Source organism: Rhagoletis pomonella, unplaced genomic scaffold (assembly GCF_013731165.1).
Source record: "Rhagoletis pomonella isolate Grant_MI unplaced genomic scaffold, Rhpom_1.0 Rhpom_scaffold_00002, whole genome shotgun sequence".
In the NCBI taxonomy this organism is placed as follows: Eukaryota; Metazoa; Arthropoda; class Insecta; order Diptera; family Tephritidae; genus Rhagoletis; species Rhagoletis pomonella.
In genome coordinates, this window is record NW_023458556.1 from 102,233,988 (window position 1) to 102,261,582 (window position 27,595).

At 33.7% G+C, this 27,595-nt stretch overlaps 1 protein-coding gene across 4 annotated transcripts in view; it reads right to left on the minus strand.

Moving 5' to 3' along the window:
• Positions 1-3,141: 3,141 nt before the first annotated feature.
• The window catches only part of LOC118734272 (transmembrane protein 132C), a 614,903-nt gene continuing 590,449 nt past the window's right edge, over positions 3,142-27,595 (minus strand). The window contains exons 13-14 of one of the 4 annotated variants that reach the window (XM_036463985.1): positions 3,359-3,467; positions 3,142-3,283 (exon numbers count right to left, since the gene is read on the minus strand). In XM_036463985.1, the coding sequence (XP_036319878.1) occupies positions 3,160-3,283; positions 3,359-3,467 (233 nt within the window). In that variant the 3' untranslated portion in view covers positions 3,142-3,159. Of the gene's footprint in view, positions 3,284-3,343; positions 3,468-27,595 lie in introns of all 4 variants that reach the window. The other 3 variants (XM_036463984.1, XM_036463987.1, XM_036463986.1) reach the window with 3 other exon arrangements.

The following is a 27,595-nucleotide window of genomic DNA, read 5'->3' on the forward strand; positions in this document are numbered from 1 at the left end:
GTACTTGGGTATTTAGCAGCTCCTAAATACCTAAGTAAATAGTACTTGGGTATTTAGTGATCTCAAAATACTAAGTATTTGAGTATTTAGTACCCAAAGTGGTACTTTAAGTACAAAAGTATTTAGGTGTGCCCATCACTGGTACATACTTACTTTGATGGAGTAATAGCAAGCAGGGCTGCCAACTTGGCTCAAACCGTGCCATTTTTGGCCCTATTTACTCTAAACGGCACTTTTGAAAAAGAGTAATATTTCAATACATTTTTGTAAAATCCTTTGCGTGTACTTCTGTTTATCAACTAAAATTTTCTCATTTCTTTAGTGCATACAACTGGTTTTCTTACTTTGGCATTGGACTTTTGTTTTAGGAATGTGTTTCTAATTTCAATGCTAAATGGGAAGAATTAAAAAGAATGCCACCTTTTTTGGCACTTTTATTTTTCTATTCAGCACATTTTGGCACTTTTTTGGCCTCAATATAGCACTTCATAGCTAAGTATAGTTGGCAGCCCTGATAGCAAGTTGCGAAAGTTTCTGCTTTCTCAACGCGTAGTACTTAGCAGTATCCAGATTGGACGACTCAGCGCCAATTTGGGCATCTTTTTTTGCATATTTGCGCGTAAAAATTTAGGAAATCGCCTTAGGCAATTTTTTCCCTTCAGATAAATTTTTTGTGCGCTACCATGTAAATGCGTCGGAACACGCGAAAAGTAGGTTGTGGAGTTAGAGCTTTAGTTTTGATGTGGCTACACTTTTTATTGTTATCGATTTTAGTGTAGCACATCGAACATTTGCCAATATTAAACCGAAATTTGTGACAACTCCCGCTGAATGCGAAACTTACAATTTCATTTGTAGAAATAGCTGATTTCGCCTTATTACAGCTTATTTTTAGCGCCGAGCGCTTAAAAACGGTTTATGAGATTAATCAATTAATATGAGTTATAATAAATTTATTAATTACGCAGTTCTATTGGAAATATTTTTTTGAAATACGCGTATTTTTAAAGAAAATTGTTTGTACATCACTATTATATAAGTGATTTGTGCTATTTATTATTACCCCGAAGGTATAATATTAGTTTTTTGTTATAAAAACTACTAGTGAACCCGCATGGCGTTAAAACGCCCAAGATAGAATTTCAAAAACCTTTAATCTAATTAAGGCGTTTCGCACAGTAGGTTTTCAATATTATTTAAATTAATTTAATTTTAAATCACTCTGTACCGATAAAAAGTTTCTAACTTCAAAAAATAAAACTTTATCGTACATCTACAGGGCATGGTCTTTATTTTTCAGGTTATACAATTTACAAATTTTTGAGTAAACTTCTACAAAGTTCAATTTGAGTTTGAAGCGAATTTTGTTTAAATTCACTCGGAAGCCTGAAAGCTTTTTCAAACCCATTTCGATTGATATCAATCCTTTAAAAATTCATTTAACTTATTAAATAATTTGAATGCAGCTTATAAAATACGTGCCAACCTACCTAAATATATTTCAGAAATAAAATCCTTTCAACCCCATTACGACTGACACACATATTTTAATAATTCATTTGACTTTTTAAATAATTTTAATATTTGAACAAAGTAGTTTCGCGCTAAAATATTATTCCTCTTACATTGCGATACATATTTTAATTAACTGATGAATTAAGTTGAATTTTATTTTTTAAACCTGTGGCAACCCTGCTAAATATAGTTCAGAAATAAAGATTTTTCAAACCCATTCGACTGATACCCATATTTCAATAATTCACTTGATGTTTTTAATAATTTGAAATAAATTTTTAGACAGGTGGCAACCCCCTTCCAACACCTCAAAAATATTCTTAATGTTTAAACTAAAGGCTTCTTAACACTCTTTCGTTTGACTTCCATATTTTGACATTTCATATAACTTTTGGAAAAGTTAACTAAATTCGACACTTAAAGCAGGTGGCAACCAACTTTAAAATATTTTTTCCTAATTAATTTCCTTAATTCAAATTGAATTTGATTTTTTAAATAGGTGGCAAACCTCTTATAGTCAAGCTAAGAAAGAAAGATGTTCAAAGCCATTTCCATTGATACTCATTTTGTAATATTTGTTTTTTTTTTGATAATTTGAATATAATTTTTTAAAAGGTGGCAACTTTTGTCAAAAAAGTGAAACCTTGTTGCACATCTACAGGCCAAGCGCTTTAATTTGGCACCCCATTTTTGAAAATTGAGCGAACGGTGCAGATCTTTTATGCTGCACAAAAAATGACTTCGCGTATTATACACTGAGGGAAATAATGCATAGTAAAAATTAATACTTTATATTTGATTATCGTTTAAAAATGTTCGTATTTAAAAATAATATTTTCATACAAAATTTAGTATGCACGTATTTGACAGTTCACATCTCAGTATGTATATGTAAATGTACATACGCACCCCAAGCATGCAGAGCGCCGCTCTGAGAGCCGTGACAACACACACATTCATACATACTACATACATGTTTAACTGTATAAATCGCGTGCTGTGGTGTTGATGGATATTCAACATGTGAAGGCAAATTTATATGGCTGGATGTAGCTGAGTGCGTAAAGATGCTTGCCACAAGTTGTTGATATCCCGAGATGGTCGGGTTCGAATTTCACTGCAAGCAACATGCAAATAAAATTTTTTTTTTAGTTTTTGTCTTGATCATTCACTTCACGGATGCTTTTTCAGTACAGACGTGGTCATTTTAATATGCGCGTAATTGAATTGAATATTTACCGATATACAGTACTTTCGTTGACGTTTATGGTAAGATCAATTACGTTTCTATTTGATTTTAATATTTTTTCCCCTCAGTGTAGATATAGAAGATCTTAAAGATTTGTTCGACATAACATGAATTTTACTTAAAAAAATTGGGCAATTTTTGGCAATTTTTTTTACAGAAATTGTGTTTTTTTTTTTAACAATCTGGACACCCTGGTTAATTAGTGTATTTATGCGGAAAAAGAGAAACAATGTGTTGTGAGTAGAGTACAATGCAAATAGTACTTATTGAACGTAATAAGGCAAATATGTTTGCGCTAACCTTTAGTTTTTAAGTATTTAGAAACTATCTTTTGCTTTGATGAACTGCATAAACTTATTCAAAAAGTGCTTTGGCAAAATAGCTATTTGAAAAATTCAAAACGTACTTGGCATACTTACAAAACTTACGAAAGCTCTTACGCCTATATTACGATGTGGAGGAACGGGCGGCCTATATTCGATCGTCTTAATGCAGCAGTTGCTATCATGGCACTCCGGCCTAAGAATTAAACATCGTAAATTAATAAAATTGCTGGAAATTAATAGAATATAAACATACTTAGGGAAAAATTACCTGGTTATTTTAAGTTGCTGCCTAGTTGCATTTCGTGGATGACCATCAAACGATGTAACGGAATTTTTCACAAGGTTAATCGGATTATTTGTAATCTTTATGCGTGAATCTGTAAACATCGCTCAAAATTTAAACTGCATATTACTTTCACTTGAGATCTTAAGCAAAGTAAAAATGTATAAATAAGTGAAAAAGTAAATATCTAAATTAATGTTTCGATCTTCTATTTGAGCCTAGTTCTTTTTTACCATGTGGTATCAACACTATGATGCGTACTACAAGTGTGTCACCCTCATACTATGAATAATTTTAGTTGGTACATATCAGAGTACCGAAATGAACACTCACTGCTCAGTCATGTATGTACATTAGGGTGGGTAGAAAAAAAAATAGTTTTTCTCAAATCTTTTCGTAATAGTGAAAATATATTGTATCATGTGGTCAACACAAGCCTGTAAAATATTAATCGTTTATTTTAATTGCAAGAGCCCGCGGGCGGGTAGAAAAAAAATTGTTTTTCTCAAATCTTTTCGTAATAGTGAAAATATATTGTATCATGTCGTCAACACAAGCCTGTAAAATATTAATCGTTTATTTTAATTGCAAGAGCCCGCGCATCGACCCTCAAGTGACACAAAGAACACTGGCCGAAAAAGACGGATCCTTGTTAAAAATTCAGGGTTAAGCAAAAATTTCTCTTAAATTGTATAAATAACTTCGAAATATAAGCAAGCGATTAAGGAAAAGTGTGCCGTGGATTGACTTGTTTCGTTCAAGTTGAATACAAAGCTATATATTCAATTGGAGAGTCCCAAGAGGATAGTTCATTTACCTACGGTCACTCTTTGACATAATGGAATTAACTAAAATATTTACTTATATCTAAATACTTATTGCACGCCCCACTTTCTTATAACGGTAAATTTAGAAACTGCGAAAAATGTGCTTCTTTGGTGACTAATGAAACCCTTTCGCTCCAATTTTCAATTACGTTAACGGACTTAATTACACAAATGGACTTAAATTGGGCGTTGCTCACCTAAATTTTATTTAGTTAATATATGTATGTACTTACATATGTAGGTGTTTCAAACTACTATTTACTAATCAAATGATTCCTAATCTAGTACATCCATATTTAATTTCATTGACCACTATTTTGAAAACTGACCAAATTGGCGTGACCAACTCCATAGTCCTTTATATATTCTGCCTTATCCTTATTCACCCGAAAATTGGTCATCCGCTCATAGTAAATACATGGAAACCAAATGTGAAAAGTGAACCGGTTCGGGGAAAATGAAACTCATGATAAGGGTGATTATATTAACATCCGAAAACCTAAAAATCTTTGAAATAAATCTCGTCAAATTTTTTCATTTTCACTTGGTTACTAAAGTAACGAAGAATTGAAAACTCATACGCGAAAGTCATCGATATTGTAAGTTTTTCTAAATATCTCGAAAACTTGTAGTCTTATTGAAAAATGATATATGAACGTGAGATACTAAATTTAATAAACTTTCACCTGATAGATCGTCTAGTTTATAACAATTAACGCATTCCTTAGATATTACCAGCCAAAGTTAAATTTTCCAAATTTATAAACATGGAATCAATTGCGCGGGCTAATGATATGTTTTAAATTAATATTTTGTGGCCTATTAATATTGGCTTAGACCTAAGACTACATAATATTACTATTACAGTACGATCAAATGCCTTTTATTTTCCCCCTTACAATATTGGCCCAGCCATATATGAACGTTTTAGTTTTTGCTATAATATTTTTTAGCAAACATGTTTGAGATAATAAAAATTCTGCTCATTCGATATATGAGTGATGGCATGACATTCGCACAACAATGGCAAACCTCCGAGTGTATTTCTGCCATGAAAAACAGCTTCTCATTAAAATACAATCGCCGTTCGGAGTCGGCGTAAAACTTTTTGTGTGACAACATCAAGGCGCACGCCACAAATCGGAGCAGAAGCTCGGCCAAACACTAACATATGTGTAAGCGCCAATCTATTATATTATTACATATATAATCTAGTTTTTTATTTTATTTTTTTAGTTAATCTTTTCACCGTTTCGCGTGAATACGAAGTTTTAAGTTATAAAGCCGTTTGAACTCATTTACTTGCATTTTCGGTTTACATTTTTATGGAAACACCCATATGTGATTATTTATTTTCTTCGTTGCTGCTCAAACGTCCCAAAACGTAAGACAACTTTTTCTAGTAGACATATATGAGAATTAATGATTTTGATAATTTTCCATAAGTGAAAAAATCTTAAAATAATTTGTCTAGTAAGCGCATATGTCATTTTGACCATATACATACATAAATGAATATACTAAGGTTTGCGTACGAAGAAATTAGTGAACAAAACAACACCAATTACTTTTAAAGCACTTGATGAATTAAAAACCAAAACACATTTTACTAACAGAAATTAGTGGTTTTTTATAAAAAATTTTACTTTTTCCGAAATACCTAAAATTTGGATTTTATGGTGTATTCAGTTATTTTTTTGTTGGAAAAAAACATTTTTTTTTGTTGGAAAAATTGGTTTTTTTTGAAAAAGTTTAGGTGGTATCTCAAGGGTGGTCCCATACTAATTTTTTTTAGATCGGATTGGATCTTGGATTGTATTGTGGATCGTGAAGAAATTAACGATAATCTTAAATTTGTAGATGAGAATTGAAGTCGGTTTTGTTTTTTGCTTAAGAATTACTTGTTTGCAATCCATTCAATTGCTGATTTGCTGTAATGGCATGAAACCAAATCAAGCCAAAACAAAAATTGGAGATTTCATGCTGTCGTTAAATGGTAAAAGTCGTTTTTTTCAGGCAATCCTACATATGTAGTTCCGCTTTAATAGTCCCAGTTGTAACAAACGTATACCACAACTACTTATTGTCTACCATACCAAAAATTTCGTAAGAAACTTTGTCTTTTTTTTTGGGTTTGTACTCTTCTTGGACATTGTCTCTACGGTTTACGACATAAAAATCGCTGCGAAAAGTCACCAAGTACATCGTCCATAATGCAGCAATCAAAATTATGTATGAAATTACGGTGAAGTCCTTTGACTGATTCCTTTGTTCGAGGTTTTTTTTTATTTTCTATTTATAACTTTCTGGACCTTGTGTGACCTTAGCCCTTCTTCCTTTTTAACTTTTCTTTAGAAAGACTGATTGAGTTGTACTTTTTTAGTCATTTTTCTTCCCGATATATTTGGATTTTTCTTAAAAAGTGCTACAATCTTCCTGGCTCCATTCGGGGGTTTGAAAGCCTTTGATTTGCCAGTTCCTTTTTTCCTATTAATAGCTAGACGTTAGCCATAGATTTTAATAACTCGCGAAACGGTCTTTCTTGACACCTTTGCTTTTTAGCGATGGTTTCGAAAGTCCGATTTGGAATTTCCTTAAAAAATTAAACAATTTCTGCACGTACTTTTATTTATTTACTCATTTCGAAACCAAAACTTATCATATGGCATATGGCCTTAAAACTTTGCATGCAAATTTTTGTACATTTATCAGAAGTATCTTGATCGGAAATTAAGAATAAAATTTTGCATTTGAAAAGTTTTAGAGGTAAAAATGGGTACAATAATTTCATCGTGCGCAAACCTTAGCTATGATATCACATGAATGTGTGTACAAATTTGTATTTTTTTAAACACATAGTCGCATACCAGAACTAGTGATGGAAACAAAATTTAATAATAGATTATTCGGTTAATTGATTAATCCAAAGCATTCGATTAATAATTGCAATTAATCGTAAGAAATTTACCGATTAATCAGTCGTTTCGATTAAAATGGAAAATTGATATAACCATTTACATTAGTTGTAAAAACTGACTGATTTATTTAAAAATACATTTCTTGTTAAATTGTGGAAACTTGCGGAAACAATCAAGAAAACTAAAAACGAAGGGAAACAATTGAGGGATTCACAGCGGTGTCGTAAGTATCCTATTGTTTTATTTCGTAGCCTTTAAAAGCTTAAATGTTAAGAGAACTTGCAACCACAACCAAATATTTTTTAACACTCCGAAAATGCATAATATGGCTTTGATGGTACTTTGCGAACCTCCTTAATATATTTTTTATGCGTTTAAAGTTTAAGACACACAACAATACGACACTTACGACACCGTTGTGAATACCCCAAATAAATAAAAAGATGCAAAGTAGAATACCATCCGTTATATACACCCCGTGTCAGAATTGTAAGCGTACCACACAATTTTTTTTTGATATTTAATTATAGTTATTTTTTTAAATATAGTTTATTCTTTAGCAAAAACCGTAAAAATATAAGTATATCAAACTTTGTGCAATATTAAAAAAAATCAACAAACATTCCTAAAAATTTCGAGCCTTTTAATAAGATTTCCTAAAAAGATTTTCAGTGTTCAGTTTTATAGCCCATTAAATTTTTGTATAAAAATTGCAAGATTGAAGTATCTGGCACTTACCGTTGATTTTTGGCATTTTTTTACGGTGTTGCTTATTTGCTTCCATATAAAAAAAAGCGTCAAAAATACTTTGTATGGAAGAAAATGCACAACACCGCCTTTGGAAAATAAAATAAAAATATGTGCATACCTGCATTGTGCTTTCTTAGTTGCTACTTAGGTTAAACTTGTGTTCCAGTTTTTTCAAAAATATCCGTAAAAAATTGTAAATACGAGAATGTAAAGTCTCCCAACTCGTAAAATTATACGTATGAATGTAGCGAGTAGAGGAGATAGTTGTATTGTTAAAAAAAAATAAATGTACTGAGTAGAGGAGACACTCTTATTGTTGCTAATATTAAATCGGGCAGTAACCAAGCCCACCTGCCATATAACGGTAATTTACAGAAACACGAAATCTGCCATAAATTACCAACTACTAAGGCTAATTCACTTAAAATCGATGATTGCAATAACCACTTAGTGGGCGCCGCCCACTTATGACCACAAATGTGTATCTTGGTAACCGATTTATCAATTTCTACCAAACTCTTAAAACACTTAAAACCTTGGGACGGAAAAGAAATTCGTGAAAAATTATTTAAATCGGACTAAAATTACACCCACTTCCCCTATAACGGTAAGTTTCAGAAATACGAAAACTCCGATATTTCAATAACTGACGGCGCTAATTTAATCAGAGTTTATAGTTACAACAATCTCTTAACAATAAATAAGACTGCTATAGACTTTTAGGAATTGGGCATGGCACCGCCCACTTTAGAACTACAAAAGTTTATCTCGGTAACCACTTCGTCGATTCCTACCAAATTTGGTTCAATTATATCACTAAGCCTAACTCAGCATATTTTCGAAAACGTTTGAAATCGGGAAAGCCAATCCTGAATATCATGCAAAGGTAGTTTACAGAAAGTTGAAACGACGATATTTGATACCTGCGCCGGGTATATAAAGTTTGGTTTCGCCCGAACTTATATTTCTTTACTTGTTACGTAATTTTATTTCATACATTATTGTGTGAGTAAAGTAGTACATTTTTGATGGAGTCTTTTCGATTATTTTGAAAATTAGTTGATTATTCGCTCTTAAATCGTTAACCGAATGAAAATAACCGGTTATAGTCGGTTATTCGATTAATCGTACCATCACTAACCAGAACAGAGCAGTAAGAAATGATAATATAGGTCGTTATTGTTGGTTGTACTAGGCTATTATGATCAAACTGGCTTATGTGCAAGAAAAGCTTCACTTTGCTGCTCGACGTTTCGCCAACCTCCTTGGCATCTTCTGGGGCGTTTTCTTTATTAAATATCAACAAGAAACAAACATAAGGGCGTTATTATTACAATATAATTTGTTGATATGTACACAAAACATTTGTACACACAAAAACAAGGAACAAATTTTGTATTTAATCTGTGACAATTAGCAATTTTTAACAACATACTGGACTTAAAAATTTTTTGAGAAAACATTGAAAAACTTACATTTGAAAAATAAACTATTGTACACTTAACATTTAAACTTTAAAATTTAAGCAGCGTGTGAACGTGTTTATGCTTTGTGAACGCATCACTATGATGACGTGAATCCATTCTCTGTCCAAAAGATGAATCTGACCATAATTCTTTCAAACCTCTTTCAAAACAAACTCTTATCTTTAAGTATTTGAGCACCTGGCAACATTTAGGACGGCCTTGTGGGATTGGACTGCAATGACGAAGGCATGAGCTAGCAAATCGCAAGTAAATAACCGAACTTCAAATTTTCTTTAAGTTTGCGCCGGACCAAACTTGATACCATTTAGTTTAAAAAAAATTACCTCATGGCAAAAATCTTTTAAAAACTCTTCAATGCAATCTGGCTTGGTGATTCCCGAAAAGCAACCAATTGTAAAAGGCGTATTCGCGCAATCCACAATATCACCTAAGATTGGCCACTGCACACAAATAAATAATTTTAGCCCGTCAATTACAATATCAATAACCATTTGTTTCCTATCAACTAAGCTATGAAACGGGTTATTAGAAAAATGATACTGAATCCCAAAGTACAAAAATTCACCATTTGGGGATCTCTGAATTGAAATGGATTTTATACTTGTACCCAATAAAGTTTTTGCACGTTCCGGCAAACTATCAACACCAACGTCAAGTTTTAAGTAAGTCGTCCAAAACGACATGTCGAACGTTGTGCCTTATGGCCCAACTCTTTACCTCTTGTTTAGAATAAAAAGCCCTCGCCTAAATCTAGGTTCACTTCCTCAACAATTTGCTCGTTATCAAGATCTATATCTTAATTATATACTTTTCACAATGGCGTGAAGCTTTATTTTCTTAAAATGTTTCCAAGTTCTGTTTTTCTTCTTCCTCATGTAGTTTTCGTAAGATCGCTTTTTCATTATTGTTACCTTTATTGCTTTATTTACTTATTTTCTTTTTATCTTATTAATTTATTTTGGCAAGTTTACGATTGCGCATCTAACGCCAAAGTTTTTTTTTCGCTGAATATAGATCCAAGTTATGTACAAGGTTAGTCGAAAAAGTGCTCAGTAAAAAGAACTCGTTTAAAAGAATTCATTCTGATTGATATCAAGACTTACATTCAATACCCTCTATCTGCACTTTTCACAAAAATTAGATTCTGATATAAAAGTCCACCTAAGACTAACTGCCCAGCAAAAAATCGGTAATCGCTTTTAGTGGTAACGTGTTCTAGAAGGCATAGCGTTATAATGCCTTCGAATTTTTCCGCTTCTTTTAGGCATTGCCGGTAATGCAAAGTAGAATGTCCAACAATATTTTATTTATTTCGCTTCTTTGTTTGATTTCAGGGAATGCAAAGTAGAATGTCCTATAATATTTCTTTTTTAATTCGTTTCTTTGCTTCATTTCCGGAAATGCAAAGTAGAATGTCCTACAATATTTTATTTGTCTCGCTTCTTTGCTTCATTTCAGGGAATGCAAAGTAGAATGTCCTACAATATTTTTTTTATTTCGCTTCTTTGCTTCATTTCGGAGAATGCAAAGTAGAATGCTGCATCGTAGTCAGCTGAAAAATAGAATGAATACCCAAAAATTCTCTTTCTACCGTTACTTTCTGTGGAAATTTGTCTCGCATAAAAATCATGTTTTGCTTTGTTCAATTTGCAGCGAAGTCAGTCAATGAAGTGAAGTACAAGAGTGAGGAAGTACAATTTTAAGCTTAGTTAAATATGCATGTATGTACATACCGATTTTTAAGAAAATCTAAATACCTAAAAAAATACATATGTATGTATAAAAGCTGATTTATAAAAATTTTAATTAATTTTAATCTTTTAAGACATTTTCTGATTTCAATTTAATATAAATAAGTATGTACTTATCTAGGCATTCTACATTAGTTTCTCTGTAAGGCATTCTTTGTTCGCTTCTCTGGATTCTGTTTATCCATGCGTTCTCCCTTCGTTTGAAGGTAATGCTGCGGGTAAGGGCTTACCTCCAATGACATGCCCATGTTAAAATAAGGCCTTCTTGAAGCGAAAGGGTAAGCGATTCCCATCGCCTAGCTCGTTTCCACTTTCGTTTCTGTGGTAATCGTGTTTTTTGCTGGGTGACGTCCGCCTAAGACTAAGACGCTTGACAGAAGAATTTACTAATAAATTGCAAAGTCAAAATTCACACCAGTTATGATAGGTATGTCAAAGATGGGTTCTAACATCACAAAGCAGTTTTTTGTGAAAATTGAATATAAGCCCTCGATACACTCGGTTTGTTTGATGTTATAATAGACAACTTTTACTTATTTCTACGTTTGATATTAATATCATATTAATATTTATATGAAACTAGCCGAGCACCCGACGTTGCTCGGGGTAAACAAATCAATATAAAATAGTACTACGAATATTCAATTCAGCATAAATTAAAGGAGACAAACTATACATTCCGTTTATCTGCCTATTCGCTTAGCTGTTCTAGAATAGCGCCACTTTTCCGGTAGAATGCTTATTTCGGAAGGAGATTTATTCATTATGAATGAACATTTTTCGTTTAACAGCATCGCGGGATCAAAAAAAAACGGTTTAATCTTTCCGTTCCGAAATGGTCTAAAGACTGTAACACTCAGTTTTAAATATCCGAGTGATATACATAATTGATGAATACATATGTATCCCGCTTTTAAAAACTCATTTATATATACTTTACTCTAAACAACTCCCATATACATATGGCCCAAATCGCCGAAAACGAAACCAATTTTTTTCTCAGGTTTCGCAGATTTTGGATTATATCTGGATCATACATATTCTAAGGTATCGGATAACATCAATATTAACACGAATCTCCTTCTCTCAAACATGAAAATTCACTTAGTCTTGAGACACCTTTAAATAAACGAAAATTAAAAAAGCACAACATGAAACTAAAGGGTAGTTTATATTTAAGGTCCACCACTTTTTTGCATTATACTTGCCTCTCTTCGCTTGCCTTGTATTATTTTGAAGTTAATAAAAAAAAGTTTTCGACAAAAAAAATCAGCGATTAGCTTTCTATATGAAAATCAAGTCGGCAGTATTTTGTAATGTAATGTAACAGACCAAAATATTAAAAAGTTTTTTGGCGCGGAATCCACCAAACTAAAAAAAGGGAAATTATAGTTTTCTTCGAGCATTTTCGGCCTTGTTTCACAGTAAAATAAAATAGTTCCATAAACTCTTCATTACCAATATGTTTTCGGTGGGAAGCTATTTGTAACGTAACAGTCTTTTGAACTAATTTAATTTTTAGGTAACCTTTTTTTCCTATTTAGTTAAAGATATGGCTCATTTTACAAGCAACATTGGAAGCTATTCAACGTGTTATTGTCCCATAGTTAAAACTGTTATTTTTTCTAACTTATATAAACTGAGAAGATAAGAATTACGTAGAAAGATAAAAAAACTCGAGAATTATATTATTTCAAAAAGGAACGAACTCAAAAGAAGCTGAAAGAAGAAGAAGATTTTCCGATTAAATAATAAAAAATCTATTGGAATTATTTCTGCTATTTTTCTAGTACTACTATTATTCTACGAAATGCCGAGTCCTCGAATCTAACATTTGAAGGGTAAGAATAGTACTAAATGGCATAGAGAAAACAATATAAGCCGTTAAAGCCGCTTTTCGTGAAATTAAACGCGAAAAACTCAACATCTTGGCGCAGTTCTAAGAAACTTTTAAATCTGTATTCATAATTATCATGTTCTTAATTAAAACACACTAACAGGTCTATTCTACACGTTACCAAAGATTTTGTAACCGGAAAATTTTATTACCAAAAAATGTTACCAGTTCTTGTCACCGCGATTCTAATTACGTTGGTAATGCAGTTAAAATATTCAGCAATTCAGCTAAGAAGAATTGTGGAGATTCTGGCATTGCATATTTCACGGGGAAATACTTTGTTACCAGCTTATGAGATGGTGACAAAATTTACCGCTTACAAGAGTACACAGAATTCGAAAAGGATTTAAAATTTGACAGGAACTTAATTTACCGGTTACAAAACTTTTATTACCAGCGCAGAATAGACCTGTAAAAGCGATTTAAATACCTAATTATAATCTTATCGCTACACGTATATCGTACAGGTAACGTAACAGTCTTTTTCTGTAACGTACCATTCCGACTTTTTTTTACAAATATTGACCTCAAAATAAATTTTATCAGTTCAATTAATACGTAGTTCTTGAATGCCATCCTGAAGCTAGGAAACTGTGTACCAACTTTTGAAAACATTACATTAGGAGAGCAGACTTTTTCAATAATATAAAGCAACTTTAAAAAGTACTTCCAAAAATTGTAATGCAACAGTCCGCGGTTGAAACATTCATAACTCCTAAACCACAGGAGTTACAATATATTTTTGTATATATTAAATAATGCCACATACTTATGCTTTCAGATGCAAGAAGAAAAATTATCCGAATATTGTATTCTCGCGAGTTTCAGCGGTATTTAAAAATCAGTGTGAGCCAAAATGTAATGTAACAGTTCGCGTTTTGGGCCATATATGTATGTCTGCATACCAAATTTCAAGTTCATGTGAATTATGGTTCCCAATTTATGGCTGATTAAAAATTCCACGCCTATGCTCCACGTTACCTTTTACAAACTCATGTATACAAACTTCGCTATAAGCACCTACCATGGATATGTATTCATTTCAAAGTTCATCATATTTCACGCCTGTGGAATGTGCCACGCCCCTTTCAAAAACTCATTTATATACACCTAACTATAAGCACCTACCGTAGATACGTCTTCATACTAAATTTCAATTTCATGTGACATATGGTTCCGACGTTATAGCTGATAAAAATTTCCACGACTATGGGATGTGCCACGCCCCTTTTATAAAATCATTTATATAAACCTTACTATAGGCCCCTGCTGTAAATATGTCTGCACTCCAAATTTTAAGTTTATGTGACTTATATTTCCGAAGATATAGCTGATAAAAAGGTCCACGTCTGTGGGGTGTGCCACGCCCCTTTTTACAAACTCATGCATATATGTATATAAGCACCTACCGCATATATGTCTGCATACACAATTTCAATTTCATTTGCCTTATGGTTTTGAGGTTATAGCTGATAAAAATTTTCACGCCTATGGGATGAGCCACGCCCCTTTTGCAAACTCATTTATATTTACCTTACCATAAGCACCAGCCATAGATACGTCTGCGTACCAAATTTCAATTTCATGTGACTTATGGTTTTGAATTTATAGCTGATAAAATTTCCATGAATATGGGACGTGCCACGCCCGTTTTTATAAACTCATGTTATATAGCCTACTATAAGCACCTACCATAGATATGTCTGCATACCAAATTTCAATTTCATGTGACTTATGGTTTTGAAGTTATAGCTGATAAAATTTCGACGCCTATGTGATGTGCCACGCCCCCTTTTACAAAGCCATTTATATATACCTTACTATAAGCACCTACCATAGATATATCTGCGCATCAAATTTCAATTTCATGTGACTTATGGTTTTGAAGTTATAGTTGTTAAAAATTTCCACGAATATGCGATGTGCCACGCCCCCTTTTACAAAGCCATTTATATATACCTCACTATAAGCACCTACCATAGATATGTCTGCACACCAAATTTCAAGTTCATGTGACTTATGATTCCGAAGTTATAGCTGATAAAAAATTTCAGGCCTACGAAATGTGCCACGCCCCTTTTTACAAACTCGTTTATATAAACCCTCGTATAAGCACCTACCATAGATATGTCTGCATACCAAATTTCAAGTTCATGTGACTTATGGTTCCGAAGTTATAGCTGATAAAAAGTTTCAGGCCTACGGAATGTGCCACGCCCCTTTTTACAAACTCGTTTACATAAACCCTCGTATAAGCACCTACCACTGATATGTCCGCATATCCAATTTCAAGTTCGTGGGACTTATGGTTCCGAAGTTATAGCTGATAAAAAATCCACGCCTATGGAATGTGCCACGCCCCCTTTTGCAAACTCGTTTATATATACCCTCTTATGAGCACCTACCATTGATATGTCTGCATACCAAATTTCAAGTTCGTGTGACTTATGGTTCCGAAGTTATAGCTGATAAAAAAATTCCACGCCTATGGGATGCGCCAACCCCGCTTTTACAAACTCATTTATATATACCTGCCTATAAGCATCTACCATTGACATGTCTGCATACCAAGTTTCAAGTTCATGTGACTAATGGTCTGGAAGTTATGGCTGATTAAAAATTTCACGCGTATGGGAGGTGCCACGCCCCCTTGTCGGATCCCAATTTTTTTACCCTATGATAGGCCCAGGTGTCATGGCAATACTCTGTCAAAATTTTGTTCGATTCTGTCCGTCCGTTTAGACTGCAACCTGGCACATACATATGTACATACATACATGCATACATACTTACGTACTTCCACAAATATATAGTAAATATCTACCCTTCTCTTAGCGAAAAATATTTTTTGGGGATATCTCGGCTACAGGGCCAACTGTTGTGTAAGTTTTAATTGACTAAATTGTGTTTTCAATTGGCTAAATTGTGTTTTAAATATAAGCCAAATCGACAAGTAAATGAAATTTTCAGGAATATCCTGACCCCGGAGCCACCTAGCGAGCAAATCTTTTGTGGAAATATTTCTTTTCATCCTGACCCCGGCGCCAGCTAGCGAGCAAATTTTTTGTGGAAATATTTCTTTTCATGATACTGATATATGTTCCTAATATGAACCAAATCGGTCGAGCCGTTTAGTAGTTTAGTGTCATGTAATGTACAGACAACTCTATGAAATTGTGAAATCGTGACGTCTCAGCATTCTTCATTTTTCGGCAACAACAACACAAAATTTCAAATTTTTTTATATCGAAAAACCTTCCGCACAGAAGGTGCAAAACAGTAGTTTTTACAGAATTGAAATCGGTTCAGCCGTTTGGTCGGTCATACGAAAAACATTTCATTTTTATATATATAGATTCCTAAACAAATTTTAAAGAGCATAAAACGTTTTTCAATGACATCGACGCGATTTTTTTCGAACCGAGCTAAAATCTCAATTACTTTTGTAAGCAGTGCTGCCAGAAAAATTTTGTTAAAAATCTTCCAAGTGACGATAAAATCTTCAAAACACCATAAAAAGGTTATTGAAACTGGAAAAATTCCTTTTCTCTAGAAATATCTTCATTGAAGATTTTATAACAAAAACGCCGGCGCTACTGGCCATAAGGTAGATTCCAAAGAGCCATGAGGCTACTAATCTTATCATGTCATCTCGTCAGCGTTAGGCATTCACCATTCCAATTCAGATTATAATTCTATTTAATTTATTCATTGAACTAGTTTTAAATTTAAATTACGTTACTTCCTACTTGAATTAAAATGTTGAGTGCCTGGCGCTGATGGATGGGCGAACAGAAGAAGGTCTAAGGTATATACATACATACACACATGGCTCTGTATATTCTCTACACCCTGCAGGAAATGTATCTAACTATAAGCTAACTTTAAGTCGAATAGGAAGGACTTAAAAGACACTTATTACCTGCATATTTTCTTTGACGAAAGCTAAGTATATTTCTATGGCGATGGCCGCGAAATAGTCAAGGGTGGTTTACCTTTGCATTAGATGTAGTCAAAGGTGTAACTAACTACTTTTGGACATAAAACATAAATAGGAAAAACAAAATATTTATTTTTATTTTTTTATTTTTATTTTCTTTATTACATTTCATATTTGTTTTCATATTCTGCTGTAGGTGGTCCCATATTCGAACTCCGTCAGACATAACTGTGAGCTTAAACTCCGACTCGATTTTCAGTACAAATTCTTGAGCTTGAGCTCACCCCTTCAGTGCAAAAATTAAGTCTGAGCTTAAGCTCACTTTTTATGCATAAGGCCCAATATGTAATTTCGATTATCCTTTTATTTGCCCTCAACGAGTTTGTCCAAACGCGTTTAAAAAAAACAATATCCTTCATTACTCCTGCATTACTTGTCAACTAGTTTCAAGCTAGCTTTTTGTAGCTAACTACAAGTTATATATTTTATAGAAATCCCGCAAAAAAGCTAACTACAACTGGGTTATTTTTTATCAATTGATATTTTTTTTCTGCAGGACAGATCCGTATGTACTATTTAAATTTAAAGAAATTAAAAATTTTAAAAGTTAAGTTATTGGGATAATTTATATCGCTGCAATAATCTTATCAACCGTTATGTTAAATTACGGAGTTCTTACGATTTTTTGCGGATTACATATTGAAAACAAGGTTGGTCTACTTTTTTCCAAAAGTTTAACCCATCAACTCGAACCAGAACGGGTCGTTTTGACCTACTGTTTAAAAAAATGGCTTATAGATGGTTAAAATTTCCACTAAAATATCAATTTTTCTAAGGAGAACCGAATGTAATGAAAAATAATACTAATTTTTACCAAAAAGGGGGAACTTTAACCCTTTGTAGAAAACGTTGCGATGCGAGGGTGCAAAACCTTCCTGGGGTTTGACCACCACTAAGGAATGCTAACGTAATTTTCACACAGCCACCTAGTACTTGTATACGTATGTGGGTCCCCAAAATAAAATAACTTACAAATATAAAATTTGCAAAAAAAAGTTTTGCTCTTTATTGAAAGTCTGTTTAAAATATTAAAAACAAAAAAAAATACTCAGGAAAATCAACTTGTCTTTGTTTTATCTCTAATTATTGAGGAGTTAGATGGAATAAGTTAGATGAACAGAAGCTGCTTCTGTTAAAACTGCTTTCTAAGATATTGGCGTTAAAGTTTTTGATGGTTTATAACTTTCTTGTAGTTGTAGTAAAAAAATAGTATTATTGTAGTATTGGAAAGAGTTGTATGCTGCGGAAAAAAATCGTTAGATTACCAGTATTCGACCCTAATTTAACTGTAATAAACGCTTTCGATCGAAAAATATGTTACCTATGTTTTTTCTGAGTTACACTCCTTTTGGAAAAATAAATGAGATCATATTCTTGTCCAGTGGCCCAAATTATGCAAAAAAAACTCCTTTAAAAAAGTAATTTTCATTTCGTAAAATTGTGTGTTTTAAACGAGTAATATTTAGTTCCTTCAAACGATGTATATCAATGTACATACATACATCATGAAAATTTTGTACAAAATTCCTTAGGCGCCGAACGCCGCCGCCAATATTTTCGTAACTCGGCGGCGGCGCGTGAGGAATGACAAAAATCGGCGGCGGCGGCGGCGTGGCTCGGCGGCGCATACCTCTAGTATGTAGTTACCCAAAAAAACAACTTCACTTAGAAACTTGGAGAACTATAGATTTTTGATTTCTAAGTAAAATTTCTACGTGCAAAGCCGTGCTGCCATTTAATTTTTTAATAAAATCTCTACAATTTGTGTGGCATAAATATAATTTTTTATATACTGATGGTTTTAGCGACCTTTCTATCTATAATTTAATTTAAAAATTTTATGAAAACACAAGTTTTTTTGGTGTTTGTTTCCGATATATTTCGATTACACTTTGGTAACCGTCCTCAGGGCAACTATCGACAAACATGTAAAACATAAATAATACGTAACTACAAATTCCAAACCAATAATTAAAAACAAAATGCATACATACATTAATTTACACGTCCGCACTGTTTGACGTGGTGTTGGGTACTGTCGATTTGTTGGTAAGCAAGTGTCTGTACAAATGAGCGCAGTTTTCAGTGTCCGTTTTGTAGTTCAGTCTTATGTTTGCCGGTGTGTTTATTATATGTAACATTTCTAAGGTAAAGCGCTTATTGTAGTGTTGTAGAATCGCAGCGTCGTTGAAATTCGGTGAGTGGACGCTAGCTGCACAGTGGGCCATGAGTACTGTATTTTTGATATTTGTAAGGTGACATTGTTTCAAGTCCGAGTTGTGTTAATCTAGTTTTTAATTTTGATTTTGTGGTTCTTACATATATGCTGTTACAGGACTCGTTGTGTTTACCTTTACAAGGGATTTTATAAATTACATTACTTTTTTCCAATTCGGGTATTTTTGACTTCGTTTTATTAAATATGTTTTTTAATGTATTTGTAGGTTTGTGGGATTATTTTATTTTATCTTTGTTGCAGCAGTCTGATTTAGCCAGGCGTTCTGACAGATGAAGTACATAAGTTACTGATTTAAATATTGTAGGATTTTCTGATCTATGTTTACTGAATTGCGATTTAGATCTTCTTAATAATGTGCTTATGATATTATCCGGGAAATCATTGTTTTTTAATAATGATCGAATCTCTTGCTCCATCTCTTTGTGGTAAGTTTCGTCCGATATCTCCAACATTCGTCGTATACAGCCCATTGCTGTATTCATTATCATCGATTTAGGGTGTTTAGAATTAAAATTGATGATTCGTCCTGATGATGTTGGTTTCTTATACCACCTTAACTTTAATTCGTTTCCTTGTCTGATTATTATGGAGTCTAGACAAGCTAATTTTCCTCTATTTCTATTGTGAATTTTATATTCCTGTGAAAAGAATTCAGTGCGTCAAGTGTGTTTTGTACCTCATTTTCATTTATTATGGCAAATAAATCATGCACATATTTCGTTAGTAATCTTGGTGGTCGTCCTAATGTTTTAATCGTATTATCCAACAACTTTTCCATTTTAGTTGTGTTTAATGAGCTGCTCTAGGTTACGTAAGGGTAAGATATCTCACAAAATTGTGTTTCATGAGGATTTTTCTTGCTCTAACTTCCTACACTTTTTGTTTCATGAGCCTGCGCTAAGTGGAAAGAGAGCAACTTAAAGCACGATTTTCTGCACCAGCTTGTTTGGTGGAGTAACTTAGAGCAAGCTAACACACACACACACTTTACAATTGACGAATTGAACTGTCGGGCAATCAACTGTTTTGAGAATTTCTGCCTGAAAAGTGTTTCATGAGATTTATGATCTGAGTTGCTCTAACTTGCTCAATTGTTTTTTTGACAGCTGCTCTATTCTGCTCTAACTTGAGCTGCTCTGCACTTTTTTCGGTTTCATTAAACACAACTTATAATATCTGCAATGACAGGTGAGGCAGGGGATCGCATTGGCATTCCTTTTAACTGGGTATATATCGTGTCGTTAAATTTAAAGTATCTATTTTCTTGAATACAAAATGTTACTATTTCCATAGAAATTTGTTTTGGTATCCTTGTGTGTTCTTTTATTATTGTCCATTTTAATTGTATTACGTCAAGTGCTAGTTGTATCGGTATGCTCGGAAAAAGTGAGACCACATCGAAAGATATTAGATTTTCATCGTCACAAATATAAGTGTTGTTTGTCCTGTGCTTGAAATCCAGCGTATTCTTGATATTATATAAATAAACACGACGATGTTGTAATTTATATATTATTACTTTATTAATCTGACAAGTGTTGACTGTGCCAGTTGAGTTCTCGTCTAAAACTAAAACCTAGCTTCTAAAGCTTAGCTTAAAGAAGTCACCTGCACCCTTCGTCGCTGTTGTTATGTTGCAATTCGGTGCTCGAGCCACTGCAGCGGATGAGTCGCAGACTCTTACGTTAACAGTTTGCTGCTAGCGCTGTGCCTTACCTGTCTGCGTGAGAACGGGAATTCGCTGACTAAGGCCACGCGCGGACTTTTATTGTTGACATTGGGCTACTCGTGTTAGCTCCTCCCTATGGCATAGTTTAACTAGAGCGTAATAGACAATTAGGATGATGATGCTAGTGTAAATGAAAGAAACGCTTATATGTAGCGTGCAACAAGAATTGATTTCTTTATTCGAAATTACTTTCTTTTATACAAGATTTCTTACACTAATTTACACTAATACTTACAAACTACAAATGTGCATATGTTATGCTAACTCAGCATATGTGTCATAGTTATTTTGGCAGTCGCACTGACAAACTGACGCTGACGATCTGTTAAGCTGATCGTCACGTGAGTTGGTCAGTGTGCCTGTCTTGAGTAATGCAATTGGCAAGTGTAAACTGAACTGTGCCTTTGAACGTATGGTGTTGAATTCCCGCTGAGTTCATTATGACTTATGTGGGTCATGATGGCATTGACATTGTGTGCGGTCCATATTTGTAAATGCATTAGAGTGGTGTATTTACTGTAATACTACACCTTCCGCCTTAAAAAAAAATGGATCTATATAATTGCAGTCAATTCTATATATCCATTTTTAACGACTTAATGACCTACTTAAGGCTTAGTTGCGCTTACAAAATTTTAATTGCTTTTCGGCTCATATTGCCATTATTGCATTAAGTGTTTGTTATGGTTTCTTTTTTTGTTTCTTTGTGTTTACATTTGTTTTACATGTGTTATGTTTTGCTGACTTTTCTTTTTTTTTTTTTTTTTGTACATGATGTGTCATATTTTGTTTCTTTGGCTTGTGTGCCTGTTTAACCAAATGAGTAAACTGGAGTGCTTATTGTTTGGTTTTTTTTTTTTTTTTTTTTGTTATTACTAGTGGTGTTATACTGCTTTAAGTCTATTCTTATGAATTATGATTTCTTTATTATTTTTATTGCTATTTCCTATGCTATGTGGTATTAAAGTAAAATTGTTATTCTTATCAATATTTTTAACTCTGTAGTGTCCGTTATATCTATTCTCTAACTTATGGGAGGCCTCTTCTCTAACTAATACTAAATCTCCTATGTTTATTTCCTTACTATAGCTACTTTTATCATAATTCTTGTTTTGCTTTTCTTTAGCCTCTTGGACTAATTTCCTAGCTCTTTGCTGGGCTATTTGAAGTCTATATTTTACCTCTTTGTCGTAAGCTTCGTGATTGTACAAAGGGCTGATTTTATTTTCTTTTAAGAAATCGTAGTTCGGTGGGGTTTTTGCAAATATTAGTTCAAATGGGCAATATTTGTGTGTGGTAGATGGCGTCGTATTGTAACAATACGCGAAATACCTGAGGTATTCATCCCAATCGTCTTTGTCACTGGATATGTATGAACGTATGTATTCATTGAATGTCCGGTGACTGCGTTCTACAGTACCCAAAGTTTGATGATGGTACGGTGTTGAAGTTTTATGTTCAATTTTTAACAATTTACACAGTTCTTTGAATAATTTGTTTTTGTATTCTGTGCCCATGTCTGTCGTGATTGTTTTCATTTGTCCATAAATCAAGATGAAATGCTCGAACACGGCTTTAGCGACTGTCGTTGCGTGTTTGCTTGGGACTGGGATAGCTACCAAGTATTTGGTTAGATCGCATATAATGGTAACTGCATACGCGTTTCCATTTATCGACTTCGGTAATGGTCCGACTGTATCGATTTGTACAATATCAAATGCCTTCGGAGGTGTCTCCATTATTGCCATTGGTTCTTTTATATGCTTGTTAGTCTTATTTTTCTTACAGTGGATGCAGTTTTTTACGTATTTTCTTACGTCATTTTTCATATTCAGCCAGCCATACTTCTGCTTGATTTTGTCTGTCATGCGATTTATTCCTGGGTGGCCACCACTGATAGGATCGTCATGATATTTATGCAGAATTTCTTAAATTTTCCCGGCATTTGTCACGTATATAACCTCTGGGGTTAGTGCGATTGTTAGATTTTTGAGAACTTTGTTACCCATTTGTATAAATTTGCCTACTGCAGTATAATTTCTTTTAAACAATTTGTCCCCTAAGGACAACTGTATTTGTACAAGTCCTAAATTGTCGGCTTCTTTTTCAAGCCTGGTAAAGAATTGTCCTAAGTCAATCTTATCCTCAACAATTAGGTTGCTTGTATCCAAATTGCTACAAATTTTCTTTCCTTTTTTGAAATATAATTTCGTAGGAGTGAAAACGAGCTCGACATGTCTTTTTACTTCAAATTTATTTAGCGCTTCGTATATTCTGGGGTTCTCTTTGTGACTTTCTTTATTTTCAGTATTACTTGTGCTGATGCTTTTTGCTGCTGATCTTGTTGTTATTTTCAATATTTTACTTGCTTTCACTGACATATCTTTTAAGTTTGTGATTGTTATGCGGGATAATGCATCCGCAATGTGGTTTTCCTTTCCGGCGATATACTCCACTTCAAAATCGTACTCTTCTAAATCGAGTCTTACTCGTGTCAGTTTTGATGAAGGACTCTTCATTGAGAATAGGTATGTTAAGGGACGGTGATCGGTTTTAACTAGAAATTTTCTGCCATAGACATATGGTCTGAAGAAGGTTATGGCCCAATGGATTGCGGCCAATTCCTTTTCTATTGTGGCTTTGTTGATTTCACCTTTTGTGAATGACCTGGAAGCGTAGGCAATTGGTAACTGTTTGCCATCGTGTTCTTGGCTAAGGACCGCCCCACAAGCGTACCCACTAGCGTCTGTTGTTATGCAGAATTCTTTATCGAAATCTGGGTATTGCAGAAGTTTTGGACTAATTAATGCTTCCTTTAAGTAGACAAAAGCTTTTTGACATTCTTCTGTCCATTCGAAGGAAACATTCTTTTTGCAAAGCCTAGTTAATTTTCGTGAGTGTTCTGCGAAATTCGGTACAAATCTTCTGTAATAGTTGCAGAAAGCTACGAATCTCTTAACTTCGTCCGCTGTTTTTCGTGTTGGGTAATTTTGAACTGTTTCAAATTTGCTCGGATCGGGTAGTATTCCCTTGTTTGTGCATTTATGTCCTAAATAAGTTACCTCTTGGCTAAAAAATAGGCATTTATCGGGATGTAATTTTAGGTTGTATTTTCTACATGTGGAGAATACGTCTCTTAAATTTTTTAGCATATGGTTTTCAGAACAGCCTAATACAACCAAATCGTCCATGTAGAGAAATGCTTTAGATGGTTTGAGGCCTGCAAATGCTAGTGTCATCATTCTTTGGAATGAATTTGGTGCTACTTTTAATCCGTAAGGTAGTCTTTTAAATCTATATGTGCCATTTTCGGCTGTGAATGAGGTTATATCTCTGGAGTCTGGGTGTAATTCGATTTGATGATAACCTGACATAAGGTCTAGGCATGAAAAATATTTTGCTCTTCCAAGTTGGTCTAAAATATCGTCAATTCTTGGAAGTGGGAATTTGTCTGCTGCTAGCTTTTTATTTACTTGTCTGTAGTCTACCACTAATCTCCATCTTTTTTCTGTTTTTCCTGGGAGTGATTTTTTGGGGACTAATAAGATTGGGCTATTATATTCTGATATTGAGGGTTCTATTATATCATCTTCTATTAACTTACTTACCTGTTTGCTTATTTCTCCTTTTTGCGTTTGAGGCAATCTATAATTTTTTATGTAAACAGGAGTGTCATCCTTCATGTATAATTTTTGTTTATAAAAATTGTTAGAGGAGATTGGTTCAGTTTCTAGTGCAAATATGTCTATGAATTCTGTGCATAGTGTTGTTAACTGAGAGTTGACAAATTTTGGAAAGTTTTTTGTTAATCTTTTTAATTTCTCTGTATCGTTGCAATTTTTATCGTGTGTGGTTGTTTTAATTAGTGTGTACTCGTCTAAATTTTCGGTATTGATCTTGTAATTTTGAATGGTTGTGTTTTTATGTGTTGTGTTGATAATTCTAACGAAAGTTTGATCTTTATTTGTAATGGTGTTTGCTATGAAAATGCCCTCAGATAATTGCTGGTGTGGGATGAAGATGTTTTTGTTGTCAGTGTTTACTTTGACTTGTCTAATGACTTCAGATCTAGCAGGGATCGTAATTGTATTAACAGATAGACAATTTGTTAGGTGCATCGTTATTGTTTGGGGGAAATCATATGGTCTTAGAATTAGTTTATCCTCTGTTTTTCCATAGTCTAAAATACAATTGTACTTCTTTATGAAATCTAGTCCTATTATTCCATCGCATGGAATTGGAAAGTCGTCTTCTACGACATGAAATTTATGGTAAATTAAGAGGTCATCGCCTTTTAAGTCTGCTTTGATTGTGCCTAATGTGCTGGTTATTCCCTGACCATGCCTTTTAAATCTGTAATTTGTTCTGTATTTATTTGGTGATTTTTACTAATTTGATGCTTTTTTATAATGGAGATGTCTGCTCCTGTATCAATTAAGAAATTTGAAATCGAATTATTTAATGAAGTCCTCGTAGCTATATAGCTGTTGAGATGTAGATTTAGTACGCATATTTTCCTATCTACTGATCTTGAAGTGGAGTTTCTTGGTTTTCCGTCTGGGTGCAGCTGCGCACGTTACGGGTCTGGTTGTAAGGTCTATTGCCATTTTGAGCTTGTGATCCTCTTCGGTTATTATTATTATTATTATTGCTGTTGGACCTCGAGTTATTGTTGTATCTCGGTTGCGGTCTAAATCTCCTACTTTGGTAATTTCCATAGTTGTTACTTCGGTAAGCTCCACGGAAATTACTCCGGTACTGACTCTGCTGTCGTACATTCAAAATTGTGTTTGAGCTGCCCGTTATTTCGGTACAGCTGTTCGTAAATTTAGAGATTGCATAGCATCATTTTGACCTTGTCATTGGAGCAGTTTTTACACATTGCTTTGACTGCTGCTTGGGTTGAATATCTCGTTGCTAAGTCTGGGTTGAGTCCATCCGAGATATATGCTCCTTCCAATGACCTAGTAATTTTTTCTATTTCTGCTGTGTATTGATTAGCAATTTTGTTACGTTGTTGGATGTTCAGGAGTTTAGCGGTTAAAACTTCTACTGATTCACCCTTTATTGCGTTTTTTAATTTTGTTTTTATCTGTTCTATTGTGTTTTCGGTACTGATAAAATTTCTTGCCATGCCTTTTAGCTTGGTTTTTATCATTGTTATCGCTAAGGCTTCGTGATCATCTTTGATTTGATCAAGTATATCAAGGGCGTCTCGGAAACTATGTAAGTTCTCCGGCTTACCATCAAACTCTGGTGGCACTGATGAAGCAGTTTTAATAAATTCGACTACAGTTTGCACCATTGTGACGTTTATGACTGGGATGTCTAACGGTTTCTTTTCTTCCACTGATGGAGTTGGGCTTAAGGAAGGTGATGGAATCGGGCTCTGATAAAATTGAATTGAAATCGATCTGGAGTTTTTCCTCTACTGTGGTTGGTATTGTTACTTCTATATTGTGTCTAGCTAAAGAAGATACCAACTTATCTCGTACGGCGAAGAAAAATTGGCGGACTTCTTTCTGGTGTTCTTTGGTAAGTATACGGTCTGTTGTATTGATCACCTGTCTTATTCTTTTTAGAGCTTCTAAAATTATGTTCAAATGCTTTACTACTGTTTCTATTTTTATAGTAGCGTTTTTATTTATGCATTTGTACGACTTACTAGCTTTTGTTTTTTCTTCAGATAATACGTCGTATATTTCTTGCCATTGGTTCATTTTTTGGAATATCGAATTTTTTGTTTAGACGCGTTGTTGTACCGTGTTCAATTGTCTCAGTTTATTCTTTATATAATTTTTTAATAGAATTGCAATTGCGACAATTAAAAATGTAGTTACGCATGCGAAAATAGTTAACCATTTATCTGAGATTTCTTCTTTGTTTTCTATACTGAGTTTTGGTTCATACCTGACCAGTTTATTTTCAGCGTTTTTCTCTCCAGAATTTTCCTTACCGACTTCGTATCCTGCTATTCCTATTAGGATACCGTGTAATACGGTTTTCCACCATGCCATTTTCAAAAAGAAAATTAAAGTCGTTATGTGTATATTTTTATTTATTTATTTACTGAAAAGAATCTCTTACAATTTAATTTAATCCTCATTAGGGAATACCATCCTCATCATCCTACATGTTTCTTCTTCTCTAGTTGTAGGCATCATCTAAAGTAGGTTCCCTAGTCATACCTATTAGACTCCATAAGCTAATTCTCTCTCTCTCTCTCTCTAACTTTTAAAGTTGCGTTTTGATCCCCCTTAAGTGGTTTTTTAGAAAAATCCTTCGACATTCCAATTTACTCAGTTTGTTATTAACAAGTTTTATTATTTTCTGAAAAATTAATTACTTCTTAACATATTTATTTTTTCTTTTAATCTTAATCTATCAACCGTATTTGTTGTTAGATTCAGTAGCCTAAAAGTTTCGGCTATTTCTTTCTTTTTTTTTGAATTGTTTACCTCCCCGTCTCCTTTTGTGGATTTTTATAGGGGTAGGTATTTTAGGAATTTCTTCCTTTTTATTAATCTTATTCCGTCGCCGATACTCTTCTATGGTAATCGGCGTCGGACCTTGCTTTGCAGTGTTACGACTCTTAAGGATTTTTTCGGAAATTTTTATGAGTTC